At 59.1% G+C, this 16977-nt stretch overlaps 7 protein-coding genes across 7 annotated transcripts; 4 read left to right on the top strand and 3 right to left on the bottom strand.

Moving 5' to 3' along the window:
- Window positions 1-91: 91 nt before the first annotated feature.
- PSEUBRA_005789 (uncharacterized protein) lies at window positions 92-3162 on the top strand (the record flags this gene model as incomplete). The annotated part of the gene is made up of 2 exons (XM_059465608.1): window positions 92-2209; window positions 2290-3162. 2 exons carry the CDS (start codon window positions 92-94, stop codon window positions 3160-3162), a joined length of 2991 nt encoding a protein of 996 aa, XP_059321673.1.
- Window positions 3163-3405: 243 nt separating this feature from the next.
- PSEUBRA_005788 (uncharacterized protein) lies at window positions 3406-5928 on the bottom strand (the record flags this gene model as incomplete). The annotated part of the gene is made up of 1 exon (XM_059465607.1): window positions 3406-5928. One exon carries the CDS (start codon window positions 5926-5928, stop codon window positions 3406-3408), a length of 2523 nt encoding a protein of 840 aa, XP_059320347.1.
- A 1341-nt stretch (window positions 5929-7269) lies between these two features.
- On the bottom strand, window positions 7270-9516 carry PSEUBRA_005787 (Kelch repeat type 1; the record flags this gene model as incomplete). The annotated part of the gene is made up of 1 exon (XM_016439198.2): window positions 7270-9516. The coding sequence occupies one exon, from the start codon at window positions 9514-9516 to the stop codon at window positions 7270-7272; it is 2247 nt and encodes a 748-aa protein (XP_016289975.2).
- A 589-nt stretch (window positions 9517-10105) lies between these two features.
- Window positions 10106-12985, top strand: PSEUBRA_005786 (Clathrin/coatomer adaptor, adaptin-like, N-terminal; the record flags this gene model as incomplete). The annotated part of the gene is made up of 1 exon (XM_059465606.1): window positions 10106-12985. The coding sequence occupies one exon, from the start codon at window positions 10106-10108 to the stop codon at window positions 12983-12985; it is 2880 nt and encodes a 959-aa protein (XP_059320346.1).
- Window positions 12986-13264: 279 nt separating this feature from the next.
- Window positions 13265-14157, top strand: PSEUBRA_005785 (Short-chain dehydrogenase/reductase SDR; the record flags this gene model as incomplete). The annotated part of the gene is made up of 2 exons (XM_016439210.1): window positions 13265-14026; window positions 14107-14157. 2 exons carry the CDS (start codon window positions 13265-13267, stop codon window positions 14155-14157), a joined length of 813 nt encoding a protein of 270 aa, XP_016289973.1.
- Window positions 14158-14296: 139 nt separating this feature from the next.
- Window positions 14297-15796, bottom strand: PSEUBRA_005784 (SRP40, C-terminal; the record flags this gene model as incomplete). Its single annotated transcript, XM_016439194.1, has 1 exon — window positions 14297-15796. One exon carries the CDS (start codon window positions 15794-15796, stop codon window positions 14297-14299), a length of 1500 nt encoding a protein of 499 aa, XP_016289972.1.
- A 568-nt stretch (window positions 15797-16364) lies between these two features.
- On the top strand, window positions 16365-16947 carry PSEUBRA_005783 (uncharacterized protein; the record flags this gene model as incomplete). The annotated part of the gene is made up of 2 exons (XM_016439204.1): window positions 16365-16487; window positions 16567-16947. The coding sequence occupies 2 exons, from the start codon at window positions 16365-16367 to the stop codon at window positions 16945-16947; spliced, it is 504 nt and encodes a 167-aa protein (XP_016289971.1).
- Window positions 16948-16977: the final 30 nt, after the last annotated feature.

The raw sequence follows: 16977 nt of genomic DNA, 5'->3' as shown, positions 1-16977 counted from the left end.
CGCGTGCAAACGACGATCATCTTCACACCCTTCTTCGTCCAAAAACCATTCCTTCAGCCTGCCAAGCGAGCAGACAGCTCCACGATCAACGATGAGTAGCTACCGCGGCGATCACTACTCCCCTCCGTCACGTCAGCAAGGCTCCCACGGTCGATCAGGATACCAGCAGCCCTTCGGCGACGCACCTCCCGATTCTCTGGACCCGCTGGACCCGTTAAGCAACGTGCAAAGACCTAAAGGCTACCCCGAGCGAGATAATGGGTGGGGCAGACGACGACCTCGTGCCGACAGCCAAGCTGCTCCCTCGCGACCGGTCGAGCCGTATCAGAGGGCTGTACCCTCGGCGTCCGAGCCTAGGACGTTGCCACCTCCGCCAAACCATGCATGGGACACTTGCAGTCCAGCATCGGAAGCGCTTCCACGACACCGTCCACCCGTGGCTGATCCCAGGAGACCTCTTACTCCTCCTCAACGCTATGGTCATGGGAGCGCTGTTCCATCGCCGTCCGATCCGAGGACGCTTCCCCCTCCGCCTGATCATGGATGGGACAGCTCTGCTCCGGCTACGGAGGCGCTTCCACCCTCTCAGTACAACAGACCACCCATGGCCGATCCAAGGCCTCGGATACCGCCGCCACACTACGGACGGGCAGCCCATTCAACTCCCACCCCCGGTCATCCTCCTCCTGTCCATCGCGAGAGTGACGGTCGCAGATCTAGGGCCGAGGATCAGCAGGTCTTGCACTCTGCACCTTTTCCAGCGTCATCTCCCGGCTTCAACGCCAGACCAGCAACCAGTGATCCAAGGCGTCCCTCAGCATCGTCGAGCCACGGCTGGGAGCCTCAACCGGCTCTAGTGTTGGACGTGCCGCCAAGCTATCCAGTCATCTCACAAGAAGAGGTCAAGCTCGAGTACACGCTCCGCATGATCGAGGGACGACTGAACCAGCAGCTCGCGGTTCCAGCGCCAGAGTGGGAGGGCGTCGACACCAAGCTCATCACGCAGCTGATCGAAGAGCACCAGGGCCTCAAAACCCTCAACACCATGCGGCCAAGAACGATGCACACGGCCATGTCACACTATTGCGTCATGATCGAATGCATGGCTGCGAATCGAGCGCATCCTACGGCGCAGGAAAAGCTTACCACAATTCGCAACGGGGTTCAGAACATCGTCTTCGACATCTGCGAGGACGAAAGCGTGGGCACCCGCAAGCAAGGCCATCGGGCCTTGTTGGAGCTCAGCTCTCGCGATATTACGCTCCTCACGAGCAATCTCACAGCTCTGGTAGAACTTATGCAGAATCACGACGACGACGAGCGTACCCTCGTGCGTGAGGTCATCCTCAAGCATTTCCGATCGGCTCAGCAAAGCGACTATCCCGAGGCCAGTGTGACCAGCTGCTTCGATCTGATGTTCGGCGATAAGCTGGAGCTGCGTGGCCTAGTTGTCGACTTCTTCGCGTCTGACTGGGGCCAGAAGGTGGTGGACACGATCGTCGGCGAGCTTACGCATGAGGCAGCTCTCGCGAAGCACCTTGCAGAAACTCTGCCGCTCGCGACCAAGTTTGCATTGCCGAAGGTCGTCTCCCTTCTTCACGACTTGCAGAGCATCTGGGTTGGACCTGATGACGAGCTCTCAGAGTCCGACCGAGAGGCAGCTCGCGAAGCAGCCGTTGCCGTTCTCTGGAATCTCGGCTGGATCCTGATGGTGAAACACAACCTCAGCCCGGTTCCTCCCGGTCACAGCAGCGAAGACGACCAGAGCGGTACGAGCTCTATGCTTTCACCTGCTCTCACCGATGTGCTTGCAGAATGGGATGGGTCTAGCAAGATTCCGCTCATCACCGACGGCTTGAAGACTTTCAGCAGCCTCCTTCAAGTAGTCGACCGCACGATGCTCGGTCGAGGGGAGCAGATCCAGCTGGCTGCTGTTCAAAAGCTCTCCGAGGCCAAAATCTTCCTCAACGAGCTCGACGCTTCGACCACATATCTGTTCTACTACCTGCCACTCGAAGAAGGGGCGATCGAAGAGCCTGCAGCGCTCGTACACCACTTCTCCGCGGCACAGAAGCTCGTCTTGTTCCGATCAGCATCGAATCTGGCAGCGCGAGTGGCATCGACCGCAAAGCAATGCCCACCAGAGCTTGCTTTTGCCGGAGGCAGCACTGCTTCAGACATTTCGAAGATCATCGCTCGAGCGCTGATGGTAAGTATCTCGTCATCACACGTCTCGTTCCACGTGCAGGCACCCTTACTGAAGCAATGCTCCTTCTCTCTTTGATCTAGACCCACGTACCGATTAACGGCGTCTCGTGTGTTCGTATTGGCGATGCAGATCGTAGCCCTGCCGTCACAAGGGCTCGAAAGGCGTATACGATGCTTGCGAGCGAGGCCCTCCTCACTGCGCTCGACCAGTGCAGGTCTACGATTGAAAGGCCAACATGGATCGACGGTCACTTTCAAGACCGCGTGAAGGACATCATCGGTCTCGCACGCGAAGTGGAAGAGAGGGAGCTGTACCCAGAGGAGGTGCGCGAATCGGCGGGCTCTGTGATCAGACTGGGCCAACGGTGCCTCAGAGACGCGCGCAGGAGTGACGCCGAGCAGCCCATCCCAACGTGGCTGATACCACCTCCGCCATTCCCGCAGTGGGTCAATCCGCTGAAGGCACAAGAAGAGGCGTCATCATCCAACGCGGAGCTGGGCAAGGGCAAAAGGCGAGCCGACTCTGAGGACGTTCGACGTGTTCGCGGACGAGGTGCAGTCCGTGCGTTTGGCGCGGACGCCCGGGACGCCGATGTCAAAGTCGAACACAAAGACGCAGGTCCTCCTTCGCCCACCGAAAAGGGCATCGCGATCAAAGGCAGTAGTCAAGCAGGACGACCAGCGGTCGAGTCGCGCCGAGACGTGAAGACGGAGGATTGGGGGACCCAAGACGACCAGCCTTCGTTGTTGGACCGGATTGACGATCGCAAGATGTCCAATGAACGCGGTCAGTCGTCGACATCTCATTATCGAGCCAGGACGGAGGATCGGAGGGATTCTCAGGAGTATCGATCGCGTCGAAGGGACGATGATGCCTATCGTCGGGGTCGACACCGTGATGAGGGCTATTACGAGCACTACGATCGTGGGGGACGGGATTGGAGGAGACGTTGACCGGGATCGGCTCGTACGACGCCACACTTCCAGTGAGCAACTCTCAAAGACACAGCACACACACGTTTGACCGGCACGATCTGAAAAGAGAGAATGAAAACTGACCATTTTGATGGGAGAGAAAGAGAGTGAAGTGATAAAAAGGTCGATGACTGGAGCACAGCAGAGAGATGTGCCGACAACGACGGATCAAGACGAGCGGAGAACGAGGAATGATCTAGACAGCATGATGACGAGAGACGCCTACTTCTGGCCGTAGCCCTTCTTCTCGTCCTTGCCGGGGGAGGGGAGGGCTTGGTCGGCACCAGCAGCAGCGCCGCCTTCAGTGTGAGCCCAGTCGTCACCGTTGTCATCGGAGCCAGGGCTGTTTGAGCTGTCGTCACCACCGGCACCGGGCTGCGCCTTGTTCTTGTCGCAGTCGTCAGGCTTAGCGCCAGCGTCACCACCGTTGCCGCTGTTGTCGGCGTCGCCACCGTTCGAGCCGGGGTTGTACGAGCCGTTGTCCGAGCCTTTGTCGTCAGGACCCGGGTTCGACGAGTCACCGTTGTCAGCACCAGGGTTGGACGAGTTACCGTTGTCGGTGCCAGGCTGCGACGAGTCGCCGTTGTCAGCACCAGGCTGCGACTTGTCCTTGTCGCAGTCATCGGGCTTGGGAGCAGGCTGCGAACCGTTGTCGCCACCGTTGCCGTAGTCGGTGGGAGGAGACTGGTCGCCGTTGTCGCCAGGAGCCTGCTCGTCACCATTGTCGCCACCCTGAGGAGGAGACTGGTCACCGTTGCCGCCCTGAGAGTAGTCGGTAGGAGGCGACTGGCTGCCGTTGTCGCCGTTGTCGGAAGGGGGAGACTGGTCGCCGTTGTCGCCCTTCGAGTAGTCGGTAGGAGGAGACTGGCTGCCGTTGACGCCGTTGTCGGAGGGAGGAGTGCTGTCGTCGCCGCCCTTACCAGCATAGTCGTCAGGCGAGTTGCCCTGGTCGTCCTTGCCAGACTGGTCGCCGTTAGCGCCGGCATCCTTGTCGCAGTCGTCGCCGCTAGCGCCCTGACCAGGCTGAGGCTGCGAGTCGCCGTTGTCGCCACCGTCTTGACCGGGTTGAGGCTGCGCGTCACCGTTGTCACCACCGTCTTGGCCAGGCTGAGGCTGCTGGCTACCATTGTCGGGCTGAGGCTGTTGGCTGCCGTTGTCAGGCTGAGGCTGCGAGCCAGCGTCCTTGTCGCAGTCGTCACCGGGGGCCGGGGCAGAGCTGTCGTCGCCGCCACCGGGCTGAGGCTGGTTGCCAGCATCACCGCCGCTGGGGCCGTTAGAGGGAGCGCTCTGAGCACCGCAGCCGAACTTCGAAACGTCGCTGAAGCCCATGTGCAGGTAGAAGTCGCAGCTGTTGTCCCAGCCAAAGTCGCACTGCTTCTTCTTGTCGCAGGCGTGGTTCGAGTAGTCCTTGGCGTCCTCGGAGCACTCGTCGTCCGAGCAGCCCACGGCCTTGGTGTCGACACCGAACTGCTTCAGAGCCGAGCAGATGTCCTTGCGCTTGGCGTCCTTGGCGAAGCAAGGCGCGTTGTCAGCCTCACCGCCACCCTGCTTGGGGAACTTGGGGCAGTTGTCAGGGGCCGAACCCGAATCTTGACCTGAAGGGACGGGGATGGGGCTCTGCTTCCACTGGTCGGGGCTGATAGGCTGACCACCGTTGCCAGAGTTGGCGGGAGGCTGACCTTGGCCGGGCTGACCTTGAGGAGTACCCTGGTCGGGCTGACCTTGAGGAGCACCTTGGTCGGGCAGAGCTTGGTCAGGCTGGCCGGGCTGATCAGGCTGAGCAGCGGGCTGCTGACCACCACCCTGACCACCCTGCTGCGACTCCTTCTGGGCGCGCTCGGCGTCCTTCTGCTCGCGCTCGTGCTCCTTCTGGAGACGCTTGGCGTCCTTCTCCTGCTGCTTTTGCTGCTCCTTCTGCTGCTTCTCCTGTTCCTTTTGCTGCTTCTCCTGTTCCTTCTGTTGCTTCTCCTGCTCCTTCTGTTGTTTCTCCTGCTCCTTCGACGAGTCGTCCTGGCCAAAGGGAGGGGGAGCCTGACTGCCCTGCTGCGAGTCGCCCTGAGGAGGTGCAGGCTGACCGCCGTAACCCTGCTGGGGCGGGGTCTGGTCGGAGGGCGCCTGACCGCCGTTTTGAGAAGGAGGCGCGCCGTAGCCGTCGTCCTTCTTGGGCTGGCCGGGGGCCGACGAGTCGCCATAGCCTTGTTGCGAGGAGCCATCGTCCTTGCCCTGGTCGGGCTGCTGAGAGCCGTTGTCCTTGCCTTGGTCAGGCTGACCGTAGCCTTGCTTTTGAGACCCGTCGTCCTTGCCTTGATCAGGCTGCTGGGAACCGTTGTCCTTGCCTTGGTCGGGCTGACCTGGGGTCGATGAGTCGCCGTAGCCTTGTTGCTGCGAACCATCGTCCTTGCCCTGACCAGGCTGACCAGGGGCCGACGAGTCGCCGTAGCCCTCGGGCTGGCTACCGTCGTCACCGCCGTAGCCTTGCTTGCCGTAGCCCTGTTGCTGAGCGCCGTCGTCGCCGTTACCCTGAGGCGAAGAGATGTCTCCACCGTCATCGCCACCGTCGCGGCGGAAGAGGCGGCCGGCGAAACCGCCAAAGCCGCTGGCGCGCTTCTGAAGAGCAATCGCCTCGTCGCGACGGTTAAGGTTGGAAGGGCGCTTGTTGGCCGTTACGGGCGAACGGGCCTCAGCAACCGAGATGGCGGCGCTGACGACCACAAGGAGCGTCACGAAGGAGGCTTGGAACTTCATCTTGACGGATGGAGATGTGAGGGGACAGCTCGAATGCTTGCCAGAAGGATTGAGGGCTGTTGGGTGAGGAAGGTGCCGAAAGAAAGTGTTTGTCGGTATGCAAGAGAGAGGCGATGTGTGAAGAGTGAGTTGAGAGGAGGTGAAGGGAGAGGCTGCCAACTGCTCGCTTTTTATGCCGTGGGAAGCGAAGAGCTTGATTCAGGGAAGGCACGTCCATCCTGCGAGACGGAATGACAGAGCCCACCATCTGCAGCTGGCGTGGGATTCGAGATCGTCACCATTGACACCGAAGGAAGAGCTTGCACGCAGCAGCGGTTGTCGTGCGCCCTATCTCATTTGCCTCGGCCAATTGTCGGTGTCGCTGGATGAGAGTTTCGGACCGCACTCGCTGTCGTCTATGAAGAGAGTTGAGGCAACTTTCCCATCTCGGGATGACAAGGTGGGCAAGGCGTTGAATCGCTCCTTACCCACTTCATACGTCGTAGGCGGTCGCCAAGGTGGGAGATCGAGGGGCGAGGCTTGAAGTGGGACGAGACAACGCGAGATGAAGCACGCTCCTCGAAGCCAGGGTCGTCCGCATGTTGGCACTGGAAATGTCGCTTTGAGAACTGGTCATGTGGCCGTTGAAAGTCCGCCGTGCTCCTCGCCCGGGGCTTACCGTCGACAGGAGATGAAGTGATGATTGATTCGTACCGCACTGTCATGCTACAAGCGACCGTCTGTAGCTTGATGGATGTGGGAGGAGGTGGCGTGCAAATTTGAACCCACCGACATCGAATTCAGCACTCAGCTGGCGACACCCGAGCAACTCGACAAATTGCAGCGTGCACGGTGTGTCGCGACTGGCTGACGCTGTTTGCAGCTACTTCCACTTAGACATGTTGTTCGTGATCACAACTACAGCCTTTCTTGACGGCGACGTGCGACGACGGCGAAAGCTTCCGATCTCGTGCAACAAAGTCTGCAAAGCCGGAACTCGCTGCCGACGATACGAAAGAGTCGGCGATCAACGTCCCTGCTCGCCCACCAGTGATTGAGCGATCTCGAGGTCGTCGCATCTCCGCCTATGTCCCACCCCAGAGATGAAGGGGTGGAGCGATTCTGGTTACAGCCGGATCTGGCCCGGCCCCACGCCGTTGCCCTCATTGTTCGGATCCGGGCGCTGGCAAGGTGCAGACAGGAGACCTTGCATTGTAAACGCCAGTGGCCGTTGCGAGACACAGCCACAAATGAGACACCGATGTTGCTGATCGCCGTGACCGCCGACGACTTTGAGTTGGATTAAAGTGGAGAACAGAATACATCGGCCGTCCGTCCAAGGAACCGAGAGCGTTGTTTGAATCACACTTCGTCGTCAAGCTCGACGCTGAAGCTGGTGATCTGCGGCAGATAAGCGCATGCAGCAAGGTCGAGGAAGTGCAGATCGTCAAAGATATCCTTGCCATCGAATCCGCCGTGCACAAACAGCCTCGAATCGCGAAGCCAAGCCTGGTGATAGCCTCGCCCTTGCGGCTTCTTTCCACACACTTTGCGCGGCTCCCACTGCAAGTTGACGAGATTGAGCGTCAGCAGCTCGGAAGTGTACGTCTTGCTGTCGTGGCCACCAAAGATGAAGAGGTACGAGCCAACTTGGGTCGCAGTGTGGCCAAGGCGATTGTGAATCTCGTCCGTCTTGACCTGGTACCAGGTGCGGGTCTCGAGTCGAAGTATGTGAATGTCGTTGAACGACATGTGACCATCGCTGCCACCGATGACGATGAGCTTCCCGTCAACCAGGTTCGAGGTGTGGTATCCACGGCCAATGGGTACTTTGCCGCTGCACTCCATCCTGCGCCACTCGAGTCGCGAGAGATCGTTGACGTCAAGTGTGTGGACATCGTTGAGTGCTCCAACGCCGTTGCCTCCGCCAAAGACGATGAGCTGACCTTCGTAGTAGTTGCAAGTATGTGCTCGTCTTGGACTGGGAGCTGTGCCACCGACTTCAGGTTTGGACCATCTCAAGGAAACGGTGTCGAAGATGTAGAGGTCGTTGAAATAGTGAGGGCCGTCTCCACCAGCAAACACAAATAGGCGTTTGTTGACCATAGTTGCTGAGTGTGCGCGACGTGCTGGAGGAATGTCGCCCGTGACTTTGGGTCTGGACCAACACATGGTCTCGGTGTCGAAGCACCAAAGGTCACGAAAGCAGCCGCGGTTGTCGCATCCTCCAAAGAGCCAGAGCACTTCGTCGCATAGGTTGGCAGTGTGTGCGCGGAAACTGCGGCGAGGCACGCTGCCGTGGACGGGAGCTTTGGACCAGTACATGGCAGGCGGAGGGGCAGGTCGAACGCTGCTGGCCGAAGGCAGCTGAGGCAAAGTGCGATAAGATGTTTTGAGAGAGCGAGTCGCAGAGCTGGCTGCATCTGGGCGCGCTGATCCAGAGGAAGCAGCTGGTTCGCGATGACGGCTGGACGTCGGTCTCCTGCTGCTGGACTTGTCCCTGTCGCTTCTGTCGCGTCGAGCTTGCGACGTTGGGGTTGAAGTGGATGCTGACTGTTGCTTTCTCTGTGTTGCCAACGCCAAGCTCGCATCATCCGAGGCTGCTTCAGATCGGCGTAAGTCCCGAGAGTTTGCTGAGGGAGTAGCGCTGTTAACCTGCGAGCTTGCCTCAGCAGCAGCTCTTGGGAGACCTCGCTCATCCTGCTCACCGCTTGAGGAGTCTGCTTCAACGAAGCGTTTGCTCCGACGGCCAGTAGCGTCTAGCGCCAACGACTGGTCGAACTTGGCTGCGAAGGTGGCATCCGCCAGATCATTGTCGCTCTGAGACGCAGCAGCAGCCGCAGCGGAGAGTGCGGTGCGAGACTGGGAAGCGGGCAGTGCAGAAGACTTCGAACGCGATGTGTGAGAAGGTGCGGAGTCAGAGAAGGCTGAGGCTCGACCTAGCATCTCGATGGGCTCGGTGAGATCGGAAATGCCGCTGCCGTCCGCCGAATGATAGGAGCCGGGCGTGTTTGCAATTCGTGCGGTGTCTCTGTGTCGTTGCGTTGGACGTGAAAGAAAGTCGTCACGAGAGTGACTTTCTGTGGGGCGATTGTCGTCATTCACGTTGGCAAGACGTTGGGAGCTACCAAGGTAGGGAGACACGAATGTCTCGTCTGCTGATTCTGAGCTGAGCTCTGCGCCACTGGTGAAAGCATAAGTACCGCCGAATGAGTCCTTGTGGCTCAAGCCGCGATCAGCGTGCGAAAGGTGAGCTCGACGCGAGGAAGCTGTGTCGGAAGGACCAGCGAGTCTTGAGGTGGATGCGTCATGCGGATCAGCGGAGCGCCGAGATGCCGAGGGAGCTTCATGGGGCGCTTCGCTGCCAGAAGAGCTCTGCGAAGCGCCCGTGCTGAAAGAAGACTGCTTCTGAAGACGAGAGGCGGTGGAATGGTGCGAGGGAATGTAGGCGCGTGTCACACCATAGTCTCCCTGCATCTGGGATGTAGATGCATCCGATGTGTAGTAAGCTTCACCTGCACGAGACTGGTCCATGCCCAGCACTTGGACAGTGGTGGGATCTCGTTGCTCTTGCGACGACGACCAGCCCTTAGTGGACGGGATGACCATGAGAGCTGCTGACTAGAACGACAGCCGCCAAGACCAGCTTCGGAGGATCTCCTTGATGATGTGATGAGGGAGCTGAGTCGGCTAGCATGCGAGCATGGCCAAAGCTGAGAAAGACAAGGTGAGAGTGATGATGGTGAGTGAGGTTGTGCGCTCACACGCGTGTCAGAAGATTGAGAAGCTTAATTTGACCGTGCGCTTAACCAGCAGAAGCAGCAGCGCCAACCCTGAATCGGCTTGGCCGTTCCTGGTTCATCGCTGCCTCTGCTCGGATCAGCCTTCTCTCACATCACACTTGTCACTAGGATCCCAGAACAAGGCAGCTCAAAAGCTTGTGCTGCTCTGATCAGTCTGAAGACCTTAGAACAGCGAGCAATCTGCGCTCATCTGACCGGCAAGGAAAGTGTTGGTCTCGAGGACCCCTGATCGGCTCCGAATCATTGCTTGGAATTCCAAAGGCTCGAAACCTCCACCAAGACCAACATCCTTTCTTCTTTCCTTCTCCCTCTAACGGATAGCGACAACCACGTATCGGTCCCGCAGCCCTTCCTGCACCCTCGCCCCGAGTCTTCGAACAGCAGCACTGCCCATCATGAGTGCAGCTTACTCGAACTCGTCGCGCGCTCTCGCCTTCCTCTCCGAGACCTCCGAGGATGCCATCGCTACCCTCAAGGGCCTCGTCGGCGGCGTCGGCTCAGCAAAGTACCTCGACACCTCAGAGGACAAGCTGTCAACCATCGCCACACAGATCGACTCCAGTAGAGACGAAGATCGCATCGCAGCGCTCACCCGCATCGTCGCCATGATCTCCAAGGGTCGCGATGCATCTTCCTTCCTTCCAGCCGTCCTCAAGCTCACCTCGTCGTCCAACCTCGACGTGCGCAAGCTCGTCTACATCGTTCTTCTACGCTACGCCAACAGCAACCCAGATCTGACGCTGCTCAGCATCAACAGCTTCCAACGCGACCTCTCGGATCCCAGTCCGCTCATTCGAGCCATGGCACTGCGCGTGCTCAGCAGCATCAAGGTCAGCATGGTAGCGCCCATCGTCATCATGGCAGTCACAAAGGCCTCTCGCGATCCGAACCTGTACGTGCGCAAGATCGCTGCTCTTGCCATTCCAAAGTGCCATCAGATCGACCGATCCCAGCTCGACAGTCTGCAAGAGGTTCTAGCCACGTTGTTGGCGGATCGCTCGCCGTACGTCTTGGGTGCCGCCCTTTCTGCATTCCAACGCATGTGTCCGACAAATTGGCAGCTGCTCCATCAGAACTACCGCAGGATATGTCATGCGCTCTCGGACATGGACGAGTGGGGTCAGATCACTGCGATTCAAGTGCTATCGCGATATGCCAGAGCAAATCTCGTCCAGCCTCCGATCAGAGGTACGTCAGCCCTCAACGCTGCGAATCTGACATCGAGTACGAAGCCGTCGACCACCAAAGAGACGTCTGCCGCTCCACCGAAGACTGGGAGCAGCATCCCGACTGACAAATCAAACGATGTCGATGGTCTCGAATCCTTCCTGTCGACCGAAGCCAGCACATCAATAGCCTCCGCCAAGCCTTCCAATGCCGACAAGGCAGAGTCATCCACACCACGCTCTCCATCCGACCTCGACCGTGATCTAGAGCTCCTTCTCAGCAAGTCGCATGGCTTGCTACGCAGTCGCAACCCCGCCGTCGTCCTTGCAGTGGCACGATTGATCCTCTACCTCTCACCCACTTCAGACCACATACTTCTAGTGCGTCCCCTCGTCAGACTAGTCCGCTCCACTCCCGACATCAGCTACATCGTCCTTCTCAACATTCTCGCGATCGCACGCCAGCACCGCTACCTCTTCGCGCCTCACGTCACGTCCTTCCTGCTAGGCCCGTCGCACGAGGAGCCTCTCTTCCTCTCGCTTCTCAAGCTCGATGTCCTCGTCGCCGTCTGCAACACCGGCAACCTCGATCTGGTCCTGACCGAGATCGCGAGCCACATGCGATCCGCAGATGCGAGCATCGCCGCGCACGCCGTTTCGTGCCTCGGCGAGCTGGCGCTGAGCAAAGAGCTCGAGGCGGGCTCGAGATGCCTCGCGATCCTTCTCGACCTGCTGCGCAAGCGCAAGTCAGGACCTCGCATCCACGATTCCACCATCGCACGTGCCGTGTTGGTCATCAAGAACCTCTTGCAGCTATCGAGCCTGACGGGGGAGCACGCCGTCGAGTCCAAACGCACTTCAGCCATCGTCTACCGCCTAGCAGCGTTGCTCTTCGGTACACCACCCAAGAGCGCCGAAGACAAGTCGAAGCGCAAGACCAAACCAAAGGTCATCGGCAAAGGCGCGATCATGCACCCGGACGCAAGAGCAAGCATTATTTGGCTCCTGGGTCAGCATGCGCGCTCGTCCATCTCCGTTTCCACCCCCGCCGCTGCGGCTCTCCCAAACGGCCAAGGGCAGGAGAGCAAGACGCTGGCCGAGCTGGTCATCCCAGACGTGCTGCGGCGGTGCGCGCTGAACTTCGCCAACGAGTCGCCAGTTGTCAAGCTTCAGATCCTAACCATGTCGAGCAAGGCATTTGCGTTTCTCCCGACGGTGCTGATGTCCACGCCGGCGTTGGGCGAGGGTGGGAAGGGTAGGGGGGAGGGGCTGGCAGGTACGGTCACAACGTTGCATTTCTACCTACTGAAGTTGGCGAGGTACGATGCGAACTTCGATGTCAGGGATCGGGCGAGGTTTTTGAAGGGGTTGACTGCGCCGCTCATCACACAGAAGATGGTAGTTGGCGAGGGTGAGGGCGCGACGGAGGATACGATCCAGGGAGCGATCGAGGCAGCAGCGCGGGCGATGGGTGAAGGCTCGACGGAGGACGGCGATGCAGATCTCAAAGGCGTCCGTCTACGACGCGAGCAGGTCATCCACGTGCTCTTTGAGGGCAAACTTCCGTCTACCACCACCGACACTACAGTCACAGAGAGCGATGCGACGGGCGGCCCAGAGCTTGCCTCGCTCTCGCTCGTCCTCGGCGGCAAATTGGTCAAAGGTTGGCTCGACACCATCCTCCCACCCTGGACGACTACGCCTACCCCATCGGCGCTGCGCGAACCCCCCGCCGCACAATCGACCCAGACCACACTGCAAAACACCTCGCTGGCAAACGCAAAGTCCTTCTCCTCGTCCGACTTTTCCTCGCTTCCCGTGTCAATGCCTGTCACGCTGACGCCGAAGGGGGCCGTCACGCCGACCTCGAAAGGCAGCACAACCCCGATCGAGCTCGAAGCGGGCACCACGAGCGTGCAGACCCAGCAGCGGTACAAGGATCTGGATTCATTTTTGGACGAGAGCGACGAGGACGAGGTGCAGCAGCCGTATCTGGATGACTCGGCGCCTGAGGACGAGGAGTTTGCTGCTGGTGAGGATGTGTGGGATGATGATGACGAGGAAGAGGAGGACGAAGAAGACTCCAGCTCAGAGGAGGACGACGAGTGAGAGAGTCGATACGTTTGGCCGAGATCACGTACAATGTCTTTCGATTCCAATGCAACGTCGAAGCTCGCAAGAGTTGTCGTGTGTGAAGCGAAGCATGGTGTTGAGTACGTGCGAGCTTTGAACCGTTGTCGAACAGCGCGCGCCATCCGGAATTTCAAATAGCCGACTCTTCCTTTCCGGCCCGAAAAAGCGCACCACGCGCCGGTATGCACCTTTCACTTTCAACAAACCACCTTCTCCTCTCTCTCACCACCATCTCCACCATCATCCACACACACGATGCAGATCAAGGACCGCGTATTCTACGTCACGGGTGGCGCCTCCGGTCTCGGGGCCGCGACCGTCGTCCACCTCCACAACCTCGGGGCCTATGTGGCGATCATGGACCTGCAACTGGATGCATCCTCCTCGCTTGCCGCCTCGCTCAACTCTTCCTCGGGCGCCCAGCGTGCTGCTGCGTTCGAGGTGGATGTGTGTTCCGAGGAAGACGTCAGCGCCGCGATCGCTGGGGCGGATAAGTTGTGGCCGAACGTCGTGGTTGGAGGCTGCGTTAATTGCGGCGGTGTGGGTATGGCGGGTAAAACGATCAATCAGGCCGGCGAACCGTTCGATCTCGATACGTTTAGGAAGACGGTCGAGATCAATCTGGTTGGCACATTTAATGTCTCGCGTCTCACGGCAGCACGTATTGTTCGCGACATCCCTAAGCCTATCGCACCCCCAAACGAAGACACCGAGGATCGAGGGGTGATCATCAACACGGCTAGCGCGGCCGCACTCGAGGGGCAGGCAGGTCAGTGTCCCTACAGCGCAAGTAAGGGTGGCGTACTCAGTCTCAGTCTGCCTATGGCGAGGGACTTGGCTTGGTTCGGGATCAGGGTGATGACCCTGGTACCGACGCTATTCGAAACGCCCATGATGAGCCAGTTGCCCGATCGAGCGAGAAAGGCGATCCTCAGGACTTGCGAGTTCCCGGCGCGGTTTGGAAAGCCCGAGGAGTTTGCCCTGGCCGTAAAGGGGGTCGTGGAGAATCCAATGCTGGTAAGTCTCCGATGCACGCGAGATGCAGAAGAGAGAGATGAACTGACAGAGACGAAGTTGCATCTTGACGTGATGAACAGAACGGATCGTACATTCGTTTGGACGGCGCTTCCCGTCTGGGCAAGCTCTAACCTTCCATCAACACCATCCACACAAAGCGTTCACGATGCCCCTTACGAACATCCGCACCCGAAGATGGAATACACAACATTCAAACCATGCACACACACAATCTCGGACAGCTGTGAAAAAACATTGCGTGCGAGAAATCTACTCGTCATCATCAAACTTGATCGAGTGACTACCGTAAACATCGATGGCACCACCCCGGTAGCTTCCGCGCTTCTTCTTGTTCTTCTCCTTGGTGAACCCTTTTCCTCGTGTCACAATGAGATCGCGGGAGGCGCGAGCGCCGTACTCGTCGCCGTTGACGCCGAGCTTGCCGGCGTACGACATGTCGCGCATGCCTTCGTGGAGGTAGGTCACCTTGTCGGCTTTGACGCGTTGGAAGGGGGTGTTCTGGGTGCTGTTCGGCTGGGATTTGCGCGAGGAGGAGGGGGCGGGTGGGAGAGGTGTAGGTGTGGCAGGTGGAGACACGACTTTTTGACGCTTCGAAGGCGGGCCTTTGGGTGAGGGGGAGGCGGCGGAGGATGAGGAGGAGCTGTCTCTATTCGAGTCCGACGATGAGGAGGATGAGCCGCTCTTGCTCGAGTCCGAATCGGAGTCCGAGCCCGAATCGGAGCCAGAGGAAGAAGACGAGTCGCTGCTGTCAGAAGAGTCGGATGAGTCGTCATCGTCATCGAGCGGGGTGGACTCGATGACAGCCACCTCTCTCCTTTCCTCTTCGTCGCTCGACGAGTCGGACGAATCCGAGTCCGAGTCCGAGTCCGAGCTCGAGCTCGAGTCTGAATCCGAGTCCACCTGCACCACCTCGACCCTCTGAACCGTCACCTTGTCCTGCTCATCCTCATCGCTCGATGAGTCGGACGAATCCGAGCTCGAATCCGAATCGTCCGAATCTGAATCCGAGTCCACCTCCTTTTCGACAACTTCAACCTTCGTCACCTCCACCTCATCCTCGTCGTCATCGCTATCCGAATCGCTCGACTCGTCATCGCTCTCCTCGCCATCGTCACTGCTGCTATCGCTATCACTATCGCTATCGCTGTCACTCGAATCGTCCGAACTGTCGCTCGAGCTATCGCTCGGGGTCGCCTCCCTCTTCCTCTTGTTCGTAGGCCCTGTGGAGCTAGCCCGAGTCGGCGTAGCCACGCCGTTGCTGGGCAGCTGAGCCTCGGCCTCGTCCTGCGAGTCGGAGACCACCGTGCTGCTGGCGACATCTGTGTCCTGGTGCGGCGGCTCGTTGCGGGTCGCCTTGAGCTTGCGGTCGTCCTCGTCATCGCTATCGTCGCTATCCGAATCACTGTCGCTGTCGGAATCCGAATCGCTGTCGCTGTCTTCGTCGCTGTCGGAGCTGGAGGAGGAGCTGGAGGAGGAAGAGTCGGACGAGTCTTCGTCCATGGGCGTGGCCGCGGCGGGTTCGGGTGCGGCGGCGAGACCCGGCCATGAGCGACGCGGAGAGTTGCGCACGTGGTCGACCAGCGCAGAGGCGAGCGTACGGGGTGGCGCGGGCGAATCGGGCATCGTAGCAGCAAGGGACTGCGCGGCCGAGGGAGCATGTTCCGCAAGGAAGGCGTGAACGATCTGGAAGGTGTTGCGGAGGGCCTCGTCGGCCGCGGCCGAGGTGGAAAGCGGATTAATCTGAGGCATGTCAGGCTAGTAAGAGCTGATGGAAGGCTCGAGGGGCTGTCGTGGTAGTGCGGGAAGAGATGCAGCAGGCCTTGTCGTTGGCTAATGAAGGCTGAAAAGGAAGGTGCAGACAGTGAAGGTGGTGTGGTGACTTGAGGATCCGACCAAGCCTTACAAAGAGGTGAGATGGACGTTGGGCGGATAGACGGAAGACAGACGATGAGAACAAAGCTTTGAATCTCTCTATCTCTTGACTCTGGACTCTGGAAGAACTAGCGAAAGGGTTCACCGCCACTCAGCGCCAGCATCCTCCCGCGCTGTCAAAGGGCGCAAAAGAGGGTTGTCAACGGCCCAGCCGAGCGCGAAAAAAAGTTTGGCGGGCAGAAACCTTTGAACCCTTGAAGAGATAAAGCTCGATTTCCCATTCTGGATTTGTCATGCTTATTGTTGCAAATGCTCATGCCTCCACAGTCTCGCCGTGATGCACGGTTAGAAGATCAGCCCTCAACACCTCGCTGGCTATTCACCGTGACCTCTGAGCTTCTCCATACACGAGGAGACACGCTCTCCGATCTATACAGCAGCAAGCATGTCGGACGCGCCAGCATCGGAGGCGCCGCTATCCGCGCTGTCCACATCGTCGCTCGGATCGGCGCCCAAGCGCATACGGCATCGCGAGATCCAAATAGAATCCGCGTACGAGCTGCAACGGGTAAGCCTCCTTTCCTCCTCCCCATATTCCTCCGTACCCCTCTCTGCGTTCACTGACATCTCCACCTTTGCTCTGGCAGAACGCAGCGATGAAGGGTGCGCTGTTCTACACCGTCCTCGGAGCATCATCCTGCTTCATGGCGCACCACCTCTTCCCAGGCTTTCGACGTCAAACCCTCGCCCTGAAAGGGTTCATCACCTCCGGCTTCACCATTTTCGGCTTCGTCGTCGGCGCAGACACCGTTTTGCTTTCCCACGAATCCCAGCAGAGGTCCGAGGAGAACATGGTTCGTAGCCGCGCACGCGCGGAACTGGGCAAAAAGGGCATCGTCGCCAGCGAAAAGGAGATCGAAAAGTGGAAGGACGAGTACATTCAGCAGAAGCTCGAGGAGAGGCGATTGCGGAGGGAGCAGGCGCTACGACAGATGGACGAGGGTCAAGCCGGTGACGGCTCAAGATGAGGTGAAATAAAAATGTAAACAGCATCGCAA

This window comes from Kalmanozyma brasiliensis, assembly GCF_000497045.1.
Source record: "Kalmanozyma brasiliensis GHG001 unplaced genomic scaffold PSEUBRA_SCAF7, whole genome shotgun sequence".
In the NCBI taxonomy this organism is placed as follows: domain Eukaryota; kingdom Fungi; phylum Basidiomycota; class Ustilaginomycetes; order Ustilaginales; genus Kalmanozyma; species Kalmanozyma brasiliensis.
The sequence above is the reverse complement of the archived record's forward strand: the minus strand, read 5'-3'. Positions and strand labels throughout refer to the sequence as shown.